At 56.6% G+C, this 19967-nt stretch overlaps 1 protein-coding gene across 3 annotated transcripts; it reads left to right on the top strand.

Annotated features, from left to right (window-relative positions):
- The first annotated feature begins 527 nt into the window (after window positions 1-527).
- On the top strand, window positions 528-19662 carry Tead3 (TEA domain family member 3). Of its 3 annotated transcripts, none has more exon segments than NM_011566.4 (13): window positions 528-724; window positions 9733-9984; window positions 11115-11179; window positions 14760-14822; window positions 15837-15848; window positions 16297-16434; window positions 16580-16629; window positions 16888-16949; window positions 17397-17542; window positions 17654-17827; window positions 18001-18141; window positions 18230-18382; window positions 18500-19662. In NM_011566.4, coding segments are annotated over 12 exon segments (1320 nt in total). In that variant the 5' UTR covers window positions 528-724; window positions 9733-9782; the 3' UTR covers window positions 18614-19662.
- Window positions 19663-19967: the final 305 nt, after the last annotated feature.

Raw genomic sequence — 19967 nt, 5'->3', positions numbered from 1 at the left:
AGAAACAAGCCACTCGGGGAGAACCAGACAAACCGGGTCCGGGCAGGGCGGAGCCAAGTCTGAGGCCCCGGAGTGGGGGGCGGGCTCTGGGCGGGAGGGGAGCTGCAGAGGCCTGGGCTGCCCGGGACCCGAGTAGAAGGGTGGGGAGCCCGAGACCCCGTGCGCGCTCGGGTCATTTGGATGCGGAGGACGCGGCTCCCCAGGACCCTAAACACCTCCAAGGAGTTCAGCCTAGGGGGCAGAGCTCTCCTCTTGGCTCCGCCCCAGACCTGATCCCTCTAGATTCAGCGGAGTACCCACAAGGGGGTTGTGTAGGGGAGGTGGGAACTCTGAGACGACGAGCGAGGAATGGGGTGCGCGGGAGTGTGAATCCACAGCTACGGGCGTTCTTGGGACTGGGTGGTTAGAGAGACAGCAGGCCCCGGCCCGCCTTAGATCACTCCCCCCAAATAGCACCGCCCACCCGTGGGCCCGCCCGCCGTTGGCCCCGCCTACCGGTCCCGCCCCTCCCGCCCGCAGCCCCCACCCCCCGCCCGGCTCCCTCAACACAAACTTTCCGTCCCGCTCGCTCCCTCCTCCGCGCCCAGCACCTCCCGCTCCGGCCGGGCTCATTCCGTACATTCCGGCCATCCCCCTGCCCACGACCCCCCTTCCCGGCCCCCCTCACTACTCCCTCGGGCCCGGCGGAGCGGCCCGGCGGAGCGCCCCCCGGAGCTCGGAGCAGGTAAGCCCGGGGAATGCAACTCGGAGGCCTCGCGCGCAGAGGTGACTGCTCTGCTCGGGTGGCTTCTGGATGGCGGGGACCCGGGACACTCTAGGGGTTCTGAGCTATTGTCCAGCCCGCGCCGGAGCCCAGGACCTGGGTGCCGGGAACTTTGGAGGGAAGGGGGGAGACGCTCTCCGGGAAGCCCCGCCCACCCACCCCACCCCCCCGCGACCCGGAGGCTGGGAAGCCCGGAGTGTCCCGGGTGCCCGGGCCTGGCCCCGCCGTGTGCCGGGGTGTGCGCCCAGAGCCGCGGGCTTGGAAGGCCTGCGCCGGGACTCGTATCCGGGGCGCCCTTTGGACTCCCGAGAGCCCGCGAGCCCCGGGCTCCACGCAGGCCTTAGCCAGGGCGCGCCGGTGTGCGCGCTGCTCGCGGCTGCGCTGGGACCCGGCCCGGGTGTCTGGAAGCCACAGTGTGAGCCCGGAGCGTGTGCGCACCCAAAGGCGTGGGGGGACGCCTGTCCCCTACAGTTCTGCCGCCCGCCTCGGGGCGAGTCCCAGCTCCTTGCTCCAGGAGCCTCGCTCGGGACGCGGCTGGATTTGGGGCCTTCCCCGCACTTCTCCGGAGAACTTGTTAAGGCAATTGTGGGCGACAGGGCTTCCCTTCCCACTCGGGTCCTCTCCATTGTCTGTCACGTCTTTATTCCTGCCTGGGAAGGGAGGCTGGAGCGCTGATGTGGGTCTGTTTTCTAGCCCCAGCAGGCCTTCGGGGCAGTGTCACTTTAGCCCCTACTCTACCCGCCCCCCCCCCCCCCCCCAACAGGGGCCCTGATTGAGGGCTTAGTTTTTTAAAGAGCAAGAGGGAACGAACGAAGCCTAGGGCCGGGCTTCTCAGGGCCTGTGTCCCTCTCTCTGTATCTCGAGCTCTCTCCAGGTAGGGGCAGAACCAAGTCAGGCCTGGACTTGTAGCCTAGCCCGGAGGATGGCGGTGGGGGCTGGACACAGCTTTGAGGGACTGGTGTCCATGGTGGCTCCGTGTATTTGAACTCTCGTAGCCTGGATCTGTACACACAGGGTTTTGCCTCAGTGCTGGGGTCTGGGACACCCCTACACTCACAACCAGCTGCGGGCTGCTGCCAGGAGGGAAAGCAGCTATTAGTTGAAGGTGTAAGGACTATGCCTCTGCCCTTCCTAGTCCCCAGACCTCCTTCTCCTGACACTTGTTAAAGCAGTTGAGGGCATCCGGTCTTCCCTTCCCACTCTGGTCTTCCCCGTTGTCTGACAAGCCTTTTCTTCCTTCATGGGAAGGGTGAGGGTCTGTCTACTTATCCCTTGGGCCAAGAGTGGACAGGAGACTGAATTACCCCCCTCCTCAGGGAGGGGCTGGAAGCCAGGCCTTCCCCACCTCCAGGGAGGGAACTGTAATTAATGCTAATTAGCACTTTGGGGAACAGAATGGCCAGTGGTTGGCAGGAAATCTTTTGAGTGCACACACACACACACACACACAGGTGTGTGTCTATCCAGAGTCTCTCATCCACCATCACTGAATTTTTAGACCCTAACTAGTTCTGCTGTCGGGAGAAAAGAAATACGCATAAAAAGATAGCTCCACCAAGGGCAGGAGCTGGGTCTCTGGTTTGCTGCCCACTGTATTGGTAGCTCTTCAGGTGCTTGGTCCCTCATCCCACAGGCCCATCATGGAAGCTGAGCCTAGAGGGGTCTAGAGGGATGGGTGGGTCGCCCGGGACAGTGCAGGGAGGGCTGGGAGCAGAGTGTGGGGAAGGGCATGTAGTCAAAGCACGGTGGCCTGAGACAGAACTGAAGGGCCAGGGGAGGCTGTGTGTGGAGTTGGGGATGCTTGCCCTTGTAAGTGGGGTTCAGAGGTCACTGGATGGCTACTTAGAGCCTTTCAGGGCCCCCACAGTTCCATGTAGGAGCTTTTGCTGGAACAGCAGCCACCAGTCCTGTCCTGGGTGGATCTGGAGAAGCTGAGGTTCGGAGGGTGGACTCCTGTTTGAGGAGCAGTAAAGGGAAGGCCTGACTGTCACAGTGTTCTGGGGTTCCCAGGAGGTTCCCCATGGGTCTCGGGAGCCTGAGCCTGTCACTGCTGGCCTGTGCTCACTGTTGCGGTGCTCTGCGTGCTCCAGACCCTCCGGAGGCTAGAGCGGGAGAATCCAGACCCAGGTCCCCAGAGCCTGAGCCCTTGGGGTTTCCTAGAGTGTTGATTGTTTCCTGGACTCCCTGCCAGGCCTGAAAAGACAGGAAGTGATAGACGGAAATGGGAACACAACTGCTGGTGTGACTGGATTTGAGGATAGTTGAGGACCATGGGGGTCATCTGTGTGGGCCACACTGTGCAGGGGGTGTCTGTGTGGGAAAGGACCCAGGTACAGTCTCTGGGGCCACAAGTGGGGAGAGTGGGCGATGTGCCTGAGAGCCACGTCCTTCATCACTGTGGTCGTTGGAGAAACTGAGACCTTGGGCTGGCTGGCTGTTAGGAGAGACTGCTCTGAGGTAAGATTGCTTGTTGTCAAGCTAGAAATGGGATGTCCAGGACCCATGTGGTGTAAAGAGAGCCTGTGAGAATCTGGTGTGTAAGTTGGGTGGGGGGTAGAGATGCGTGCGTGCGTGTGTGCGTGTGCGTGTGTGTATGTGTGTGTGTGTGTGTGTGTGTGTGCGCGCGCGCGAATGCACGAGAGAGAAAGAGAGAGAGAGAGAGAGAGAGAGAGAGAGGGAGAGAGAGAGAGAGAGAGAGATCACTGGGATGATATTCCGGTGTTGGGTACCACAGTAGGGTAGTTGTGGAGAAAATTTGTGTGTCTATTTGTGTGTCTTTGGGTACACTGGCTGTGTGAGGGACTGTGGTGCTGGGATTCTACCTGAGAGGCGTTCCGTGTGACCTGTCATGCCATGGCGTGGCCACTTCTGTTGTCGGTTGTGAAATGATGCGTGAGGTGGCTTTGGGTTTGTCTGTGTGACTGTTCATGACACTGCACGTGAATGCAACGACAGGATCCTCTGCCACCACGGATGCGTATGAGGGTGCAGAGGAGCCGGATGCAATGGACACAGCCTGTATCCTGTGAGACAGCCTGGGAGAGCCAGGCGGACTGAGTATGTGAGAAACTGGGGTGTGACTGAGACCAACTCTGTGGGTGGTCACTGCCTCAGCTTGTGTGGGTGACATCCTCAGGGCTCTGCCACACAGGGTGTGGGGGCCTGTGACACCAGAGCATGTGCCATCTACCTGGAAGACCTTGGAAAGGTACTGCCCAGCCGGGTGTGGTGGTGTGTACCTTCAGAAGCAGAGGCAGGCGCAGCTCTGCTCTTGAGAGGCCAGCCTGGTCTACAGAGCAAGTTCCAGGACAGCCAGGGCTACACAGAGAGAGTCTGTCTCAAATTTTTAAAAAGATGCTGTGTGTGTGTGTGTGTGGGGGGGGGGGACATGGTAGATGTTATGTTATGTATGAATTTTTTTTTTACCACAATATGAATTTTCTTTTTGCTCACATTTGCAATTCCTAACACACGAGAGGCGGGGCGTGTGGATGGTGAGTTCAAGACCAGCGAGAGCTACAAAGTGAGGCTTTATATCAAAACCCAGTAAGAAAAACAAGTAGTTAAAATGACAAATTTATGTTACAGTTCACATAACCCTAATTTGAGGTTTTCCTCCCAGTTGTGAACACTAGCACCTGGGTGCATCATAAGTTCCAGGGTAACCTAGGTTAGGATAGTGAAGAGCCTCTCTCAGAAAAGGGTGGCGGGGCAGTGAGATGGCTCAGCAGGACAAAGGGCTTGTTGCCAAGTCTAACAACCTGAGTTTAACCTCCAGGACCTATGTGGTGCAAGGAGAGGGCTTCTATCATTGACCTCTGACCTCCACACGTGCACAGTGGCCTGTCAGTGCGCACACATACATGGATAAATAAATAATAACTACCTATGAATACATATGAACGTGTACACACACACACACACACACATTTAAAACACAGGAGGCTGCACCTTACTCTGGCTGCTGCCTCCTGTGAGAGAGGAAGGGGAAGGTAAAATGGAAGGAAACCTGAGTGCTTATAAAGGATGCTGACTTCCTAGTGGCATCTTGTACTGCTGGCTGCCCAGTGGATAACCTGGCGCAGGTAGATAGACACACAGAGCCTTAGCCAAGCTTTGTGGGACCCCCATCCCCCAGCCTGTCCCTTCTGGATCTTTGAGGTTCCTTCCATTGGAGACCCTGGAGAGGGATTGGAAGGTGTTCTGTTCTGGGACCGGTCAGCGCTGATTGTAGGAGGCCTGGGGGCTCTGAGGGAGGGGGCTGTTCCTGGCTGGGACTCCTGGAAGTTGGAGAGAGGGATGGGAACCGTGGCTCTCAAAATTGGAAGCACATTAGTAAGCTGGAACGGGGAGGCCCCGCCTGCCTTCTCCAGTGGGTCTGGAAATTACTCCCTCCTGTGGAGAAAGGGAGAGGGTCCTCCCTCCCCTGCATGGCAGGGTGTGGCTACTTGGCAGGTCCCTCCTGGGTCCGTTGACTGGAGATGGGGGAGACATACAGCATCCCCACCCCCTCCCCCTGCCCATTCTGGTCCCAACCAGAGCTTGGCCACTTGTAGGGTGGGAGACTCTGGCAGCTGGAGAACAGCTGGCTGCAGTGGGGGTGGGGTGGAGGGAAGCAAGGCTAAGGGGGGTGGGGAGGCCCAGTGCGCCCTTCCCAGCCCGGCCCGCAGCGGAGCGCTTCGGAACCCACTGTTTACCCACGTTGGTTAAGGCTCTAGTTAGTGGAGCATTTGGGGACCGGGGTCTCTGGAAGGTGGGTAGCTGCTGGCTTCAGGGCCCGGCTCAGCCTCTGTACCCCTGGGAAACAGCCATCTGAAAGCGTGACTCCTCTCTGCTGTGCCCCTACCAGGACACCAGCTCTAGGGGAGTCTTCGCCTAAGCTTGGCTTTCCCTCTTCAGAGGAAGCCAATGGACTGGTGGTCTGGAGGACCAGGGCCTTGGCACCCGCCCAGCTCTGGCCTCCACTCAGAGCTGCCTGGCCAGTTCTGCCCGCAGATCTGGCCCTGGGGCTGGGAGTGGGCGGCCCCTTATCTCCATTGGGCCTCCTGGCCCCCTTCCTCGTTGCTGACCCCTAGGCTGAGGGTCTGGGACAGGGGAGGAGGCAGGTGTGACTGATCTGCGGCTAAGGGTGAGGAGAAAGACTAAAGCCATGCAGAAAACTCCAGCATGGGGGAAGAGGGTCTGTGGGAGGAGGAGGAGCTGAGCCAGGCCCCACCCTCCCCGCCTTCTCCTCCTCCCTGGTTAGTCCTTGCTCTGCTCTACCTTCCAGCCCCCACTTCCTCCTGAGGTGTCCCTCCGGGTCCCACCTCCTGGCCTCTTCACTTGGGCGCGGGTGGGCCCATCCCTGGGTCTTTGCTGGGTGTGGACGGGTTGCTCTTCTCCCTCCTCCTACCCCAGATGGGAGTCCCTCAGTCAGTCTGCCTGCCTGTCTGGATGGAGAGTGGGCTGTCTGGCACTTGCTGGTTTCTGTCTACACTCTCCCTGCACACAGTTCACTCTTCTTGCTTGGCTCATGCTAAGTGACTCTTCTGGGACCCTCCCTCCCTTCCATCTACCTGGGTCCATTTCCTGGTCCTCTGTTCCCCTCAGAACACAACCTCCACCTGGAGGGTGTCTTTGGGGACTAGCCTACCCAAGTAAGTCAGCCATTTGAGACTCAACCTCCTGTCTCTCATGTGGTCCCGGGGTTTGGGAGGTGAGCACCCACACTTAGCCGCTGGTTTCACCCACCTTGGGAGGGCAACTGTGATCAGTCCAGGAGTCTCCCACCCTCTCCTGAAAGATGTCCATGTGGAATGATGTTGGCAGAGGAGACCCCTGACCACAGTATTTGCTGGGTAGCCAAGAGCCTTATAGGCATGTGCTACTGTGCGAAGCTGTTTTGTGGGGAGGGAGTACCATTTATGTCATCTGTCTGGACACTCTGCTCACCAGAAGTGCGTCCCTAGAACCATGTCAGGCCTGTCCTGCAGGTACCCAGGAGCCTCATAGGGTGTGGGTATTAGGGTCCCTACTCCTTGACACCTCCCACTACCCCCCCCCCAATGCCTTTTCCCCTCCCCAGCTCTCTATCCAAGATCCCAGCCAGGGGCTGCCCCATCCCCCAGTCTGTCCCGGCCCCCAGGCTGCTCTGTTCACCATATTTGGCCACATGCTCCCTCGGGGGCGGGGCAGGACTGACATCAGCCAGGAGGGGGGCACAGCCTGCATGAGGAGAAGCAGTCAGAGACTTGGGGGAGGCCAGAAAGTTTCTTCAGAAGTCAGGCTACCAGGGTCCCTATCACTGAGCCCAGTGGTTCCAGTGGAGGCTGAAGGCCCAGGCTGAAGGTTCCTATCTCTGGGTGGGTCCTCTGACCCTTCTAGCTGGTCTGACAGCCCCATTAGCATCAGACTGATATCTAAAGAGGCTAAGACCTTCAGCTGCCCCTCTAGTGTGTCCCCCCTCCCCCCGTTTGCATAACATCTTGTCCTGTTTCTCCTGTAAGCAGAGGAGAGGGGTTACAGACCTAGACAGGTCCTGTGGTGAGAGACAGGCTCTTGGTAGGGGCATCTGACCCTTGCTGCCACTGGGTGGCTTTAGACACCACTGGAAAAGCTGGTCTTGTGCAGTGTTGTAGGACCTTTGAAGTTGTTGCAGCCACTTGATCTGAGGGGACTTCATGGCCTGGACCTCCTTTTCCTAGTCAGGTGGTGGGTTTCGATGATGCCGTTTTGTTTCCTGTCTACAGGGTCAGGGAGTGAGCAGCAAGGGCCTCTCTTCTCCCCATGAACCCTGGCCACCATCTCTGCCAGTAGCCAGTAACTCTGTTTAAAACCTAGCTGTATCATTTCACTGTGTATCCTTGGATAAATTGTTTAACTTCTCTGTTCCTTGGTTAGTCTTGTGTACAAAGTAGCATTAATAATAAGTAGCATTTATGAGTCACTGTATAAAATCCCCAAACCCTGCCTGGCATACTGAGGTGCTACTGTTGGAAATAGTAAGTCTAAACCTGATATCCAGCACTACCTGTAATTGCATACATATGCCTGATAGCCTACCACCTGGGAGGCCAAGGCAGGGGGATGGCCAGCTTGGGCTACAGCGAGAGACCGTCTCTAACATAGATATGGCTGTCTTGGAACTTGCTCTGTACACCAGGCTGGCCTCAAATTCGGAGAGCTGCCTGCCTCTGCCTCCTGAGTGCTGGATTAGAGGTGTGAGCCACCAGGCTGGCAGACATGGCATTCTTACTGCCCCAGAGCAAAGCTTATTAAGGTCTGGAGGCCCCAAGAACTCTGATTTCAGGTTCCAGTGTTCTGGGGTTGCTGAGGTACAAGGGAGAGAAAGGGTGCCCACCCCTCTTTCCGGAGCATTGATCCATCTGCCATGTGGGCCAGGACAGAGCTGTGGGTGGGTGGTTTATGGGCTGGTGTGGGGCTGAGGGGCATGGGAACAGGAAGTGGATGGAGGCTGGACATGCAGAGAGCCAGGTTGCTGGCTGCACCTCCTAGCTGTCCTGCACAGTCTGTGTCCTGGCCACTCCCAGGACATTGCCTGGCCCATGGTCCTCTGTTGGGTAGGTGAGAACAGGCTCATCTCAGAGCAGGGCTGCTCTAATGCTGGTAGGAGTCGGTAGTGAGGGCCCTGGGCTGGAGTCCTCCCCCCTGCCCCCTGAGGGCTACAGACAGACCAGTCCTTGCCTGACACTCCTCTTCAGAGCCTACTTGGGGACCCTCAAGCCTTTCTTGTTATGAATTAGCATCCTCCATGTCTGCCTGTGTAGGGAACTGACCAGATATGCAGGTGCCATGTGGGTGTGTGTGGGAGGGGTGGCCCTCACATAGCCCAGGCTGGACCCTCACATAGCCCAGGCTGGACACAGCTGAGCATGACCTTGAACTCCTGCCACAGCCTCCCAAGTGCTGAAGTTACAAGCTTCTGCCTCCCTGCCCAGTGTTTCAAAAGGTTTTTATTTGTGTTTTGAGTCAGGGTCTCCCTGGGCATTCCAGATTGAACTTTGAACTTTGCAGTCAGTCAGCCACCCAAATCTGGATTACAGGCAAACACCATGCCTGGCTCCAAACTAGCAATCCTCCTGCCCAGGGCTCCCAGTTGTGCAGCACCTGCTGATATGTACTGTTATGGTTGGTGAGATCAAGGGGATCTTTTTCCTTTTACCCTTTTTAATTTATTTTTATTTAATGAGAAGTGGGTGTTTTGCCTGCATGTGTGCCCGTGAGAGGGTGTCAGATGCCCTGGAACTGCTGTTAAAGTTGTGAGCTGCCACGTGGGTGCTGGGAATAGAACCTGGATCTTTTGGAAGAACCGCCAAGACCCTTAACCACTGAGCCATCTCCCCAGCCATTTACCATTTTATTACAATTATTTATCCCTGTGTGCTGTCTGTGCCTGTGTGTGGAGGTCAGAGGACAGCTTCCAGGAGTTGTTCTTGTCTGCCACAGTATGGCCCTTGGGTGGGAGAGGGACAAGAAGGACATAGGTATTGTGTAGCCCAGGCTGGCCCCAGATGAGCTGTGTAGTGGAGGAGGCCGAGGTATTGATCCCCCTGCCTCAGCCTTCCAAGTGCTGGGATTCCAGGGTGCATGCCCACACCCAGCTAATATTACTGTTTCAGGGTTTCCAGCCTAGCCTTTTAATCCTCATAACTCAAGGAGACCCTTTTTGGTTTTAAAATAGATTTGCGTTTTTAACTTTGTGTATGCGTGGCATGTGGTTTCCCTGGGGCTGGAAGGACAGGCAGGCGTTAGCTGCACATGAGTACTGGGAATGGGACTGAGACCCTCCACTCTTAACCTGTTCCTTCCACAGACTGTTTATAGGACCCCGTGCTCAGAGAGGCAAACTAACTCCTGCAAGGTCACAGCATCCAGCCTGGAGCACCTACCTGTGGTGTAGGGAGCACTGAATGTGGCCGCTGGGGTGGGTGGGAAAAGCCTGCCCTAACCCTTGGCATCTGCTTGTCTAGGCTCAGGCCATCCAGGGGGCTCAGGCCCAGAGCCCAAAGCAACCAGCACAATAGCGTCCAACAGCTGGACCGCCAACAGCAGCCCCGGGGAGGCCCGGGAAGATGGGTCCGAAGGCCTGGACAAGGGTCTGGACAACGATGCGGAGGGAGTGTGGAGCCCGGACATCGAGCAGAGCTTTCAGGAGGCCCTGGCCATCTACCCGCCTTGCGGACGGCGCAAGATCATCCTGTCAGATGAGGGCAAGATGTACGGTGAGTGCGGCTGCCTAGGTGGGCGTGGCCCGCCCGCTGGCTCCACCCCCTGCTCTCTGTCCCTTGCCAGACCGGTTGGTTGGGGGAGCCCTGGCGGCTTGCCCAGCGGGCGAGTCCGGGCCGGCAGGCTTGGGCTGCGTGTGTCTGGGGCCTCCTCCAACTGCACCTCGCAAACAGGCCTGCCACAGCCCACACGCGCCCCGCCTCTCCCTAGCCCTGCCGGCTGGAGGTTTCGGGGTGACTCAGGGGGCCAGGAAAACTGGGTCAGTCCAGTGAGCCTCTGTCAGTAGTCTGTGGCCTAGTGAGGCAGCCCCAGACTCTAACTCCCAGGGCCCAGGACTGGGGGATATCATAGGGAGATTGGGGTCCCACTATCTGAACAGGCCAATCCTTGATGCTTGATAAAAACTCCACTCTTGGGACAGGAAGATGTTCTGGGGTGCTCCACTGGGTGGGGCCGCCTGCCCACACTGTACCCTCACCAATAGGAGGGCAGCCCCACGGGGTATTTTTAGACAAGGGGTTGGCGGGCGGGGAGGAGCGGTGGGGCCTGTTCTGTCATCGCAGAGGAATTTGGGGAATGTGGCAGTTCTGGGGAGGCCAAGAGGTTGGGGGGCTGAGCACACACCCTGGATGCTGACATACACCCTGTGGTATGTCTAGGCGGCCCCCACATTGTATAGCCTACTCCCCAAGATGGTCTCTGGTGTTGTGCAGAGTCCCTACCCCCAGACCCAGAGAGGATTGGGCAATGCCATAGGGGTCACTGGCACAAGGACCCAGGGATAGACCTTAACACAAGCTGTCAGTATAAGAGACATATCAGAGGTCTCCTGTCTTCCTTCACCAGAGAAGGGGCAGAGAACTTATTCCGGGTCCCCCATGATCAGGATGAAGCTAGACAGAACAGCTTACAGATAGAGGATGTGGGCTGAGACCTATCCAAACCCTCAGCCTCTGAGCCTTGCTGCCCAGGAAGCCTGTCAAGGCTTTTTCTGTAGGCTATGCCTTCCACCAAGTCCTGGAGGCAGTGATGAGGAGCCCTGAGTAGGTGTGCCCAGGCACCCGCCCCCCCACCCCCGGGTTCTACCCTCTCCCTCAGTCCTCACCGGCTCTGTCTCCCTGACTAGGTCGAAATGAGCTGATTGCCCGCTACATCAAGCTGAGGACTGGAAAAACCAGGACAAGAAAACAGGTAGAGAGATGGCTCTGGTCCCCTGTCACACCACCAGTGGATACCTTGATGGATACCTTGGATGTAGGAAGCACAGTTTAGCTCACAGGGCCTGTTCATCAGTCAGAAAGATGGGTATTTGGCTAGTTGGGCTGGGTAGTAAAACAGCCACAGTCCTGCTGGAGGTTGGCCTGGAGGAAGGATGTCAGAACCTCCTTTGGAAGGTGTGGGAGTTAACCAGGGAGGGACCATGCCAAGTGGGGAGTTCAGTAGATCAGGCAGAGTAGCAACCCCCACAGTACCCCACTTGCGTCAACACACACCAGAAAACTGCCAAGTGATGGAGTTCACACCATTCCACCTGCCTGTGACCATAGGGCCGCTCAGAGCCCCTTCCTTATAGCCTTCCCATGTGATGTAGGCTTTCTGTTGCTATGATCAAGACCTGTGACCAACAGCACCTTGGGAAGGAAAGGGTCTGTTTCACCTTACACATCCGCCACTGAGGGAAGCCAGGAACCTGGAGGCAGGAGCTGAAGCAGGGTTGCTGCTTCCTGATGCCTTTTTTTTTTTTTTAAAGATTTATTTATTTATTTTTATATACTGTCCTTGACACCCAGAAGGGGGCATCAGATCGCTTTACAGGTGGTTGCGAGCCACCAAGTGGTTGCTGGGAATTGAACTCCTGACCTTTGGAAGAACAGCCAGTGCTCTTAACTGTTGAGCCATCTTTCCAGCCCCCTGCTGCCTTCTTACAGACTTTCCCAGGGACAGCACTGTCCAGAGAGGGCTGGACTGTCCTGCATCAATCAAGGAAATGAACCACAGGCTTGTCCACAGGCCAGACTTGGGAGGGCATTTTCTCAAGCAGGTTCCCTTCCCAAATGACTCTAGAGTGTGTCAAGTTTGCATAAAACTAAGAAACTGGGAAAGGGGAGTTTAGTGACCCCCATATTGTGTCACTGAGTGAGGTGGGGGAGGAGTCAAGATGGGCCCCTACACCTAACAGGAAAAGCTAGGAGAAAGGGAGGGAGCCTGGGGGGGGGCAGGGGGAGGTGGTCAAGGAGTGGAGGCAGTTGTGGGGGGTGGGGCTCTGCATCTGTCAGGGCAGTGAATCTGGGAGGCCAGCCAGGAGGCAGAGGCAGAGACAGGGGCGGAATAGAGAGTAGCAAACATGACAGCTTCATTCCTGGGAAGGCCCGCAGCTGTGGGAGACCAGGCAGGGTGGGGGTTCGTTGGATGAGTTAGATCTGGGGTACCTAGGGGAGATATCAACTCAACCCCTAGCCCTTCGAGGGGTTGGGACTCAAACTCCGCACCCCCTTCCCCTAGAGTGCTGGCTGTACGTAGACAAGCCCCACCTGTCCCTAACCTCAGTCCTTAAGGGGGCTCCAGGCTCCCTGCCTAGTGTGGGCATTTAGTACTGCCTGCCCTGGGCCCTGAATGAGTTCCTATGACAAACTCAGAGACACTCCTTGGGTCTTCAGTACAGCAGGCTTCCTGCACACAGCGTGGAGTGGCACATGCCTGTAACCACAACACTTGAGAGGCTGAAGTCAAAGTGTCCCATGAGTTTGAGGCTCCAGAGTAAGGCTCCATCTTACCCCTCCCCGACCCTGGGCAACACAGACTCTGAAGTTCCGATAGTCTGTGCTACCTGAGGCTCGGTTTGCTCCCCAGCCTTGGCTCCTTGCAGCTGTGAATTGGGAGAGACATGAATAGCTGAAGCAGTAAGTGCATCTGCTGCCGTTACTGCCACACCCATATTCTTGGGAACCCGGTTAGCCCAGGAAAGGCTGGCGGTCTGTAAGTTCAGACTGAATCAAACCAAGCTGGCCAAAGGTTGGGCATACACCCTGCCTTTTCTGACCCCACTTGCACCCACCTACTCCTGGCTAGACTGTCCATACAGGGCAAGCCATCCATCTGGGGACTGGTGCCCATCTCTCCTGTCACCTGAAACAGTGGGACTCGCTCTGATTGAACTATGTAGCCCAGGTTGGTCTGCCTCTGCCTGCCCCTACCTCCCAAGCACCAGGGTCAAAGGTGTATGCTACCATGCCTGGCACAATGACTTCTTATTAATCAGCTGGTCAAATATTAGGTTGGGTTAAGTAAGCCCCTGCTTCCAGATGTTAGAGCTGGCCCTCAGGAGGTGGTGCCAAGTGCTAAGGGTGTGAAGGAATCCTGGGAGAATAGCTTGGTGATGAAGCCAATGGCCCTCAGGGTCACATGGCCTGGGTTTGAGTGCTAGCTCTGCATCTGGCTGTGTGACCCTGGATACACGGCCGAGCCTCTCTGAGCTTTGATTAGGTCATCTGTAAGTTAGAGGGTTGCTGCAAAGATCAAATGAGTTGGGCGTATGAAGCTTAGGGAACGCCAGCACCTGTGTTTGGTGACCATCAGTACTGCCCGGGCAAGAGTAAGCGTCAGCTGGGACTCCAGGGGGCCTGCAGGAGGAGCACCAGCTGGGGGCATGACTGGGTTCCAAAGAGCACTTTCTTTATGGGAATAACAAATTTTTGAAGAAAGCCCACAGCAGCTGCTGATATAGACCACAGAGCAGCCTTGATGGCTTGTGCTCTGCTCCTGGACCTCGCCAAGGGCTGAATATACAGTCTGGGCACTGTTGGCCTGGGACTAGTTCACCTTTAGTCTCAGGGGCTTTCAAGGAGCAGGTTGCTAGGAAAGAAAAGCCTTCAAATAAAAGTACCTAGTGTGTGCATAACTCTGTTCATGGAAAGGCGTGCCTGCTGGGTACAGAAGAAGCTGAAGGAGAAACAGAGGGATACACACTGCACAGAGAAAAGATCTTTGACACAAGCTGTGGCCAGCCTTTAATCCCAGCACAGGGGAGGCAGAGGCAGGAGGATTTCTGTGAGTTCAAGGATAGCTTGGTCTACATAGTGCATTCTAGGACAGCCAGAGCTACATAGTGAAACCCTGTCTCAAATTAAAAAAAAAAAAAAGGGGGGTGGGGGGGAGGGCTGGTGAAATGGCTCAGTGGTTAAGAGCACCCCGACTGCTCTTCTGAAGGTCCTGAGTTCAAATCCCAGCAACCACATGGTGGCTCACAACCATCCGTAACAAGATCTGACGCCCTCTTCTGGAGTGTCTGAAGACAGCTACAGTGTACTCACATATAATAAAATAAAATAAATAAATCTTAAAAAAAAAAAAAGCAAGCGGCTGTGGCTTCATCAAATGCTGGGGAAAGCCACAGAGCCACGTGCAGCCTGTGTGGTGTCCGCAGAGGTGAGGGTTGCCATAAGGGGAAGACCTACTTCCTTTGGGTCATGTACAGCCCTCACCTGAGCATAGAGCTTGACTGGCAGATCGTGGGCTGGGATTTTGTTCCATGAACCGAAACTGGTGGTGCATGGTGGCTCCTGAGACCACTGTGGGTTAATTTAAGACCAAGAAGAAACAATTGACAGTACCAAGTGCCTAGAGGCATGTGCCCACTAGGATGTCAGGTTCTCCCATCAATCCTAGTCCACCAGAGACGAGGGCTGGGGTGCTCCTCCCACCCTGGCTGTCCTGGCTGTGGCCCCTCACCCTCTGTGTTTTTCTTTGTGGCGGGGCATGGGGCACCTCCCAGGTGTCCAGCCACATACAGGTTCTAGCTCGGAAGAAGGTTCGGGAATACCAGGTTGGCATTAAGGTACGTTGGGTGCCTAGCAGGGCCTCCGGCCCCTTTCCTGGACCTTGTCTGCCTGTTCTGCACACTGCGGGGCCTCTGCCTCGGTCGGCTCTCCAGCCCACCATACCTCTCTCTGGCCTGAGCTCTGCCCTTCCTCTCTCTCCTGTCCTTCGCTCCTTCTCTCTTCCCCTACAGGTCTGTAGTCACTTGCAGGTTCTAGCCAGGAGGAAGTCTCGGGAGACTCAGTCCAAGCTGAAGGTATGGGCCCCCTGGCTCTTGGCCTAGCCCTGCCCAGCATCCTTCTGGGCCCAGACCAGGGCTGAGGAACTGAGAGGGTCTGAGAGACACAAGTGACAGCAGTAAGTTCAAAAACTCCCAGGTGCCCACTGTGGTGGCATCTTCACCCCAGCACTCAGACAGAAACAGTCAGATCTGAGTTCCAGGACAGCCAGGGCTACACAGTGAGACTCTTGTCTCAAAAAGCAAGCAAGCAAGCAAGCAAACAAACAAACAAACAAAAAACCCCAAAAGTAGTCTTCACAGGCCACAGCCCCTGGGGACTGGACAAGCTGGTAGCCAGCGTCTGAGGACTACTCAAGCCTGCCTCTCTCCTGTGTTCCCCTTGTTCTTTTCTCCTGACTGTTGCTTGCTAATGGCCTTGGGGGCTTGAGGGAGGACATGAAGGGTGTTGGCTGGCAGCTCAGTGGGGTGGGGGGTGGGAGATGACAGTTACCAGGCTGAGAACTCCAGTCTGGGGTTCGTGACTTGCCCCCTGTTTTCCCAAGCTTATGGGGCTCACTTCAAGGATGGACACCCAGACCCATGATTCTTCATTGTCATCTTGCCAGGGCACCCCTGGCAAGCAGGCAGTCCCTCTCTGGGTGGGGAGGGTCTCCAGCCCCCAGCAGGCATCCTCTTGGCTTCCTTGGAAACTGCCAGAGCACAAGGTGGGGGTGGGTTGCCAAAAAGCATGTCCCCTCCCCCACAGAGCCCTCAGGTGTATCCTCTAATGCTCTCTCCCTTTCTCCTTCACAGGCTATGAACCTGGTAAGTAACCCAGCACCCCTGGGGAGGGGCTTGAGAGCACGGGGTGCAGTGACCAGGTGTGCTTCTCGCCTTCAGTGCAGTTCCGTTCAGCATAGCAACCAGACCGAAGCCCCTAAACTGTGAAGAGTCTGGTTACATAGAAAAAGGCACGGGTAATTGTGAGCATCCGGGAGGAGCACGCAGTGTCCGCGTGGGATCCTCTGCTGGAGTCATCGAAGGACCTGGGCATCCAGCCTTTCAGTATATAAGGGGGATCCCAGAACCAGTTTGCAAGGGACCTCAGTGCTGGGGCATAGGATAAAATGGTCAAACGGTATTGCATACTGTGGGCTGTGCCCAGAAAGGAGGCAGACACCAGGAGACTGGGACCCAGAGAGGGCAGGCACACAAAAGCAAGAATTCCTACCTGAAGGGCCTGGCCCAGGCCTAACATGACCACTGCCCCCAGGACCAAGTCTCCAAGGACAAAGCTCTCCAGAGCATGGCATCCATGTCGTCTGCCCAAATCGTCTCTGCCAGCGTTCTACAGAACAAGTTCAGCCCGCCCTCCCCTCTACCCCAGGCTGTCTTCTCCTCCTCCTCAAGGGTAGGGCTGAGGTGGGCTTGGGTGGGGAGAGCAGGGCTGAGGTTGGGGTGTGGCTAGGGGGGCTGGGGTTGGGGTGTGGCTAGGGGGGCTGGGGTTGGGGTGTGGCTAGGGTTTCTGGGTACTGAAGCCCTAGCTCTGTCCACAGTTCTGGAGCAGCCCCCCTCTGCTAGGACAACAGCCTGGACCTTCTCAGGAGTAAGTATTGCCTACTTGAGTAACTGCAGTAATCTCTGGTCACCCCAGGCTCTCAGTTCTGAGACTGTGCTGACGGCCACACTGTGAATAGCTTTTGGGGGGATGGGAGGGGAGTGTAGCCATAGGCTGTGGGATGCAGCTGGGTACCTTCGGAGTTAAACTGCAAAGGTGGAGGGCTAGCTTGTGAGCATGCGCCTTGAGACAACGGATCAGGGGAGGCAGGGGAAGACCTCTAACCTGCTTTATCATCATCTGCAGCATCAAGCCCTTTGCCCAGCCTGCCTACCCCATCCAGCCTCCCTTGCCACCAGCGCTCAACAGTAAGTGCCTCACCATGCCTTCTAGCACCCGACACCTCTGGTGCCCGCCCTCCTTCTGTTTGAGATCTGTGTCTTTGTACTGGGGTGGGTGGCAGCTGTAGCGGTTTGAGAGATTTCTATTCCGTGTAGAAAAAGAAAAAGACACCGAAAATTTGCCAGAATTCCAATCTAGGTGATAGTAGTTTTGTTTCTGTGTAAACACACAGAAATGTATCTCATGACTACTACCAAGATTACCTCCTTGGTATCCTTGACATCCACAAGGATTCAAGAAGACATCTTTCACACAATTGTCTGTCTGGTGTCCCTGGGTGTGGGTTTGGGGGACTCGTCCACCTATGGGTTTCAGGCAGAGATCCTTGGCTCCCTGGACCATGTTCTGGGTTTTACAGACCAATCCTGCTGTCCACCACGTGTGGGCAGATGAGTTAGAGCTTACTTTTTTAGGTTATGAGTCCCTCGCCCCGCTGCCCCCAGCCGCTGCCTCAGCCACCGCCTCTGCGCCTGCATGGCAGGACCGCACCATCGCCTCCTCCCGGCTACGCCTCCTGGAGTATTCTGCCTTCATGGAGGTGCAACGGGACCCTGACACGGTAATGTGGGGATGGTGGGGAGTCTGGCCCAAGATCCAGCATCCAGCTCAGCGTCTTAGCAGTGGGGGTCCTCCGGCCTGCAGGCTGACCCCGATTCGGCCCTCCCCACAGTACAGCAAACACCTGTTTGTACACATCGGCCAGACAAACCCTGCCTTCTCAGACCCACCCCTGGAGGCAGTGGATGTACGACAGATCTACGACAAGTTCCCCGAGAAGAAGGGGGGGCTGAAGGAACTCTACGAGAAGGGGCCCCCGAACGCTTTCTTCCTTGTCAAGTTCTGGGTGAGGCCTCTTCTAACCCCAGATGGGCAGCGTGCCCAGCTCCCTGCCTGCTTGCCCCCACTAGTGGGCCCCTGGGTGGGACCTGCAGGCCCCTGGGTAGGTGGGATGGAGGCGTGGCGGTGGGGGAAGCACGTGACCACCAGTCCTCTGCAACACTCGGTACCCTCCCCCAGGCTGACCTCAACAGCACAATCCAGGAAGGCCCTGGGGCCTTCTACGGGGTCAGCTCGCAGTACAGCTCAGCCGACAGCATGACCATCAGCGTCTCCACCAAGGTCTGCTCCTTCGGCAAGCAGGTGGTAGAGAAGGTGGAGGTGAGTGGAGGCCTGGGGAGTGAGTGTCGGGCACAGTCAGGTCAATGACACGACACGCAGTCACCCTCCTTCTCGCCCCACTCTGCAGACCGAGTACGCCCGCCTGGAGAACGGCCGCTTCGTGTACCGCATCCACCGCTCACCCATGTGCGAGTACATGATCAATTTCATCCACAAACTGAAGCATCTGCCCGAGAAGTACATGATGAACAGTGTGCTGGAGAACTTCACCATCCTGCAGGTGCGGCGAGGGCGAGACTGTCCCGTGGCTCGGGAGAACTGGGCTAGCCTGGAGGAGTACAGTCCACCCAGCTGCCCGCCCTTACTGAGTCCTATTCCCTTCCTCTCTGCCCCATAGGTGGTCACAAGTCGGGACTCGCAGGAGACCCTGCTGGTCATTGCTTTTGTCTTTGAAGTCTCCACCAGCGAGCATGGGGCGCAGCACCACGTCTACAAGCTTGTCAAAGACTAGCCAGCCCTCGACCTCCACAGGATGCAAGGCGGACATCCTCCACACACCTGCCTGCCTGGTCTTCCCGTGTGGGTTGGGGGACCTAGCCCAGCCCCCCTGGGTTTCAGGCTGGGACCCAGGCTGCCTCCCTGGCTCCAGCACACATGCTCCCTGCCACTGTTCTGCGCTTTACTGGAGAGAAGAGGGCTCCACGGTGGGGTGGCTTGCTTGGGCACTGAGCCACAGATGACCAGGCTCCACCTGGCCTCAAGTGACACCAGAATTGTACCATGGAGGACACCTTGGGGCTTAGTGTGTGGTTGCTGGCCCCTAGGGGAATGAATGTGCTGGGCAGGTGAGGGTTGCATTGAGACTGGGGAAAGGCAGCTTGCAAGGAGGCCCTGGTACAAGGTGTCAGGTTGGGGAGGTTGAGAAGGGCCCACACTTCTTTGTACCTTCTGGGTACCAGTCTGTTCCCAGGTCCCTTACCCAGCAAGTTTGGGTCTCCCATATCAGACAATGTGCCAAGATGGAGGCCCACAGAAGTGGACGGAGGGAGCTGGGGCTGGTTCAGCTACCTCCCTAGCAGAGCTGCCTATGGGGCGGGGAAGGGGCTCTGCTGGGCTGAAGCCTAGACAGGGCTCTATTTCCTGTTCCCCCCAGCATACCAGCCACTAGCGCCCCCCCCCCCCCCCGCCCTCTTCTGTGTCCTGAAGACAGGTGGCAGGGAACAGGAGGCTGCCTCTGCCTTCTCCACATCCAGGTCCCAAGGTCACCTGGGTATTTATGAGTTTCAAATGAAGTACTGTGCCCCCAATCCAGCCCGAGCTTCCGGAAGGTTTTCGCCATTGCTCAGGCCACCTCCAAACCCCACGTAGGTTTTATAACATGTATTATATATATATATTTTTGTGTATTTTTAAAATCCAGCTGTGATGGGCTACATCATAAATGGCTCAAGGCAGGGGCCACTCAAGGCCTGGCTCCTGCTTTAAAGAAAAAAATTAAAAAGCTGTTTCTGGGTCAAGACAGTTGTGCCATATGCAACCTTGTACCCTACCTAGTCAAAAACAGGTGTTGACACATGACTGCCACCCCTCATCACTGGCACGCACCTGTGGCCAGAGCTCACCTTAGTGCTTCAAGAAACAGCTACAGTGGCTTAAGTAGCAAACTTTGGGAGTCCTGGGGTTAGCTGCAGCCAGGTGACCAGGCTGGGTGGTCATGCAAGTCTTTAGATAAGAGACCTCTGTCACCCACAAAGCCTGGGGTAGTTTCAGTACTCAGAGAGCTATCTTCACAAGGTGATTCAAATGGACACCTTACACATTCACTGGTTGACCTGCCTTCACATCTGCTGGTTTGTTTCCCTCAG

The sequence above is a fragment of the Mus musculus genome, chromosome 17 (genome assembly GCF_000001635.26).
Source record: "Mus musculus strain C57BL/6J chromosome 17, GRCm38.p6 C57BL/6J".
Classification (NCBI taxonomy): Eukaryota; Metazoa; Chordata; class Mammalia; order Rodentia; family Muridae; genus Mus; species Mus musculus.
Note: the sequence above shows the minus strand (reverse complement) of the source record. Positions and strands in the feature narration are given on the sequence as shown.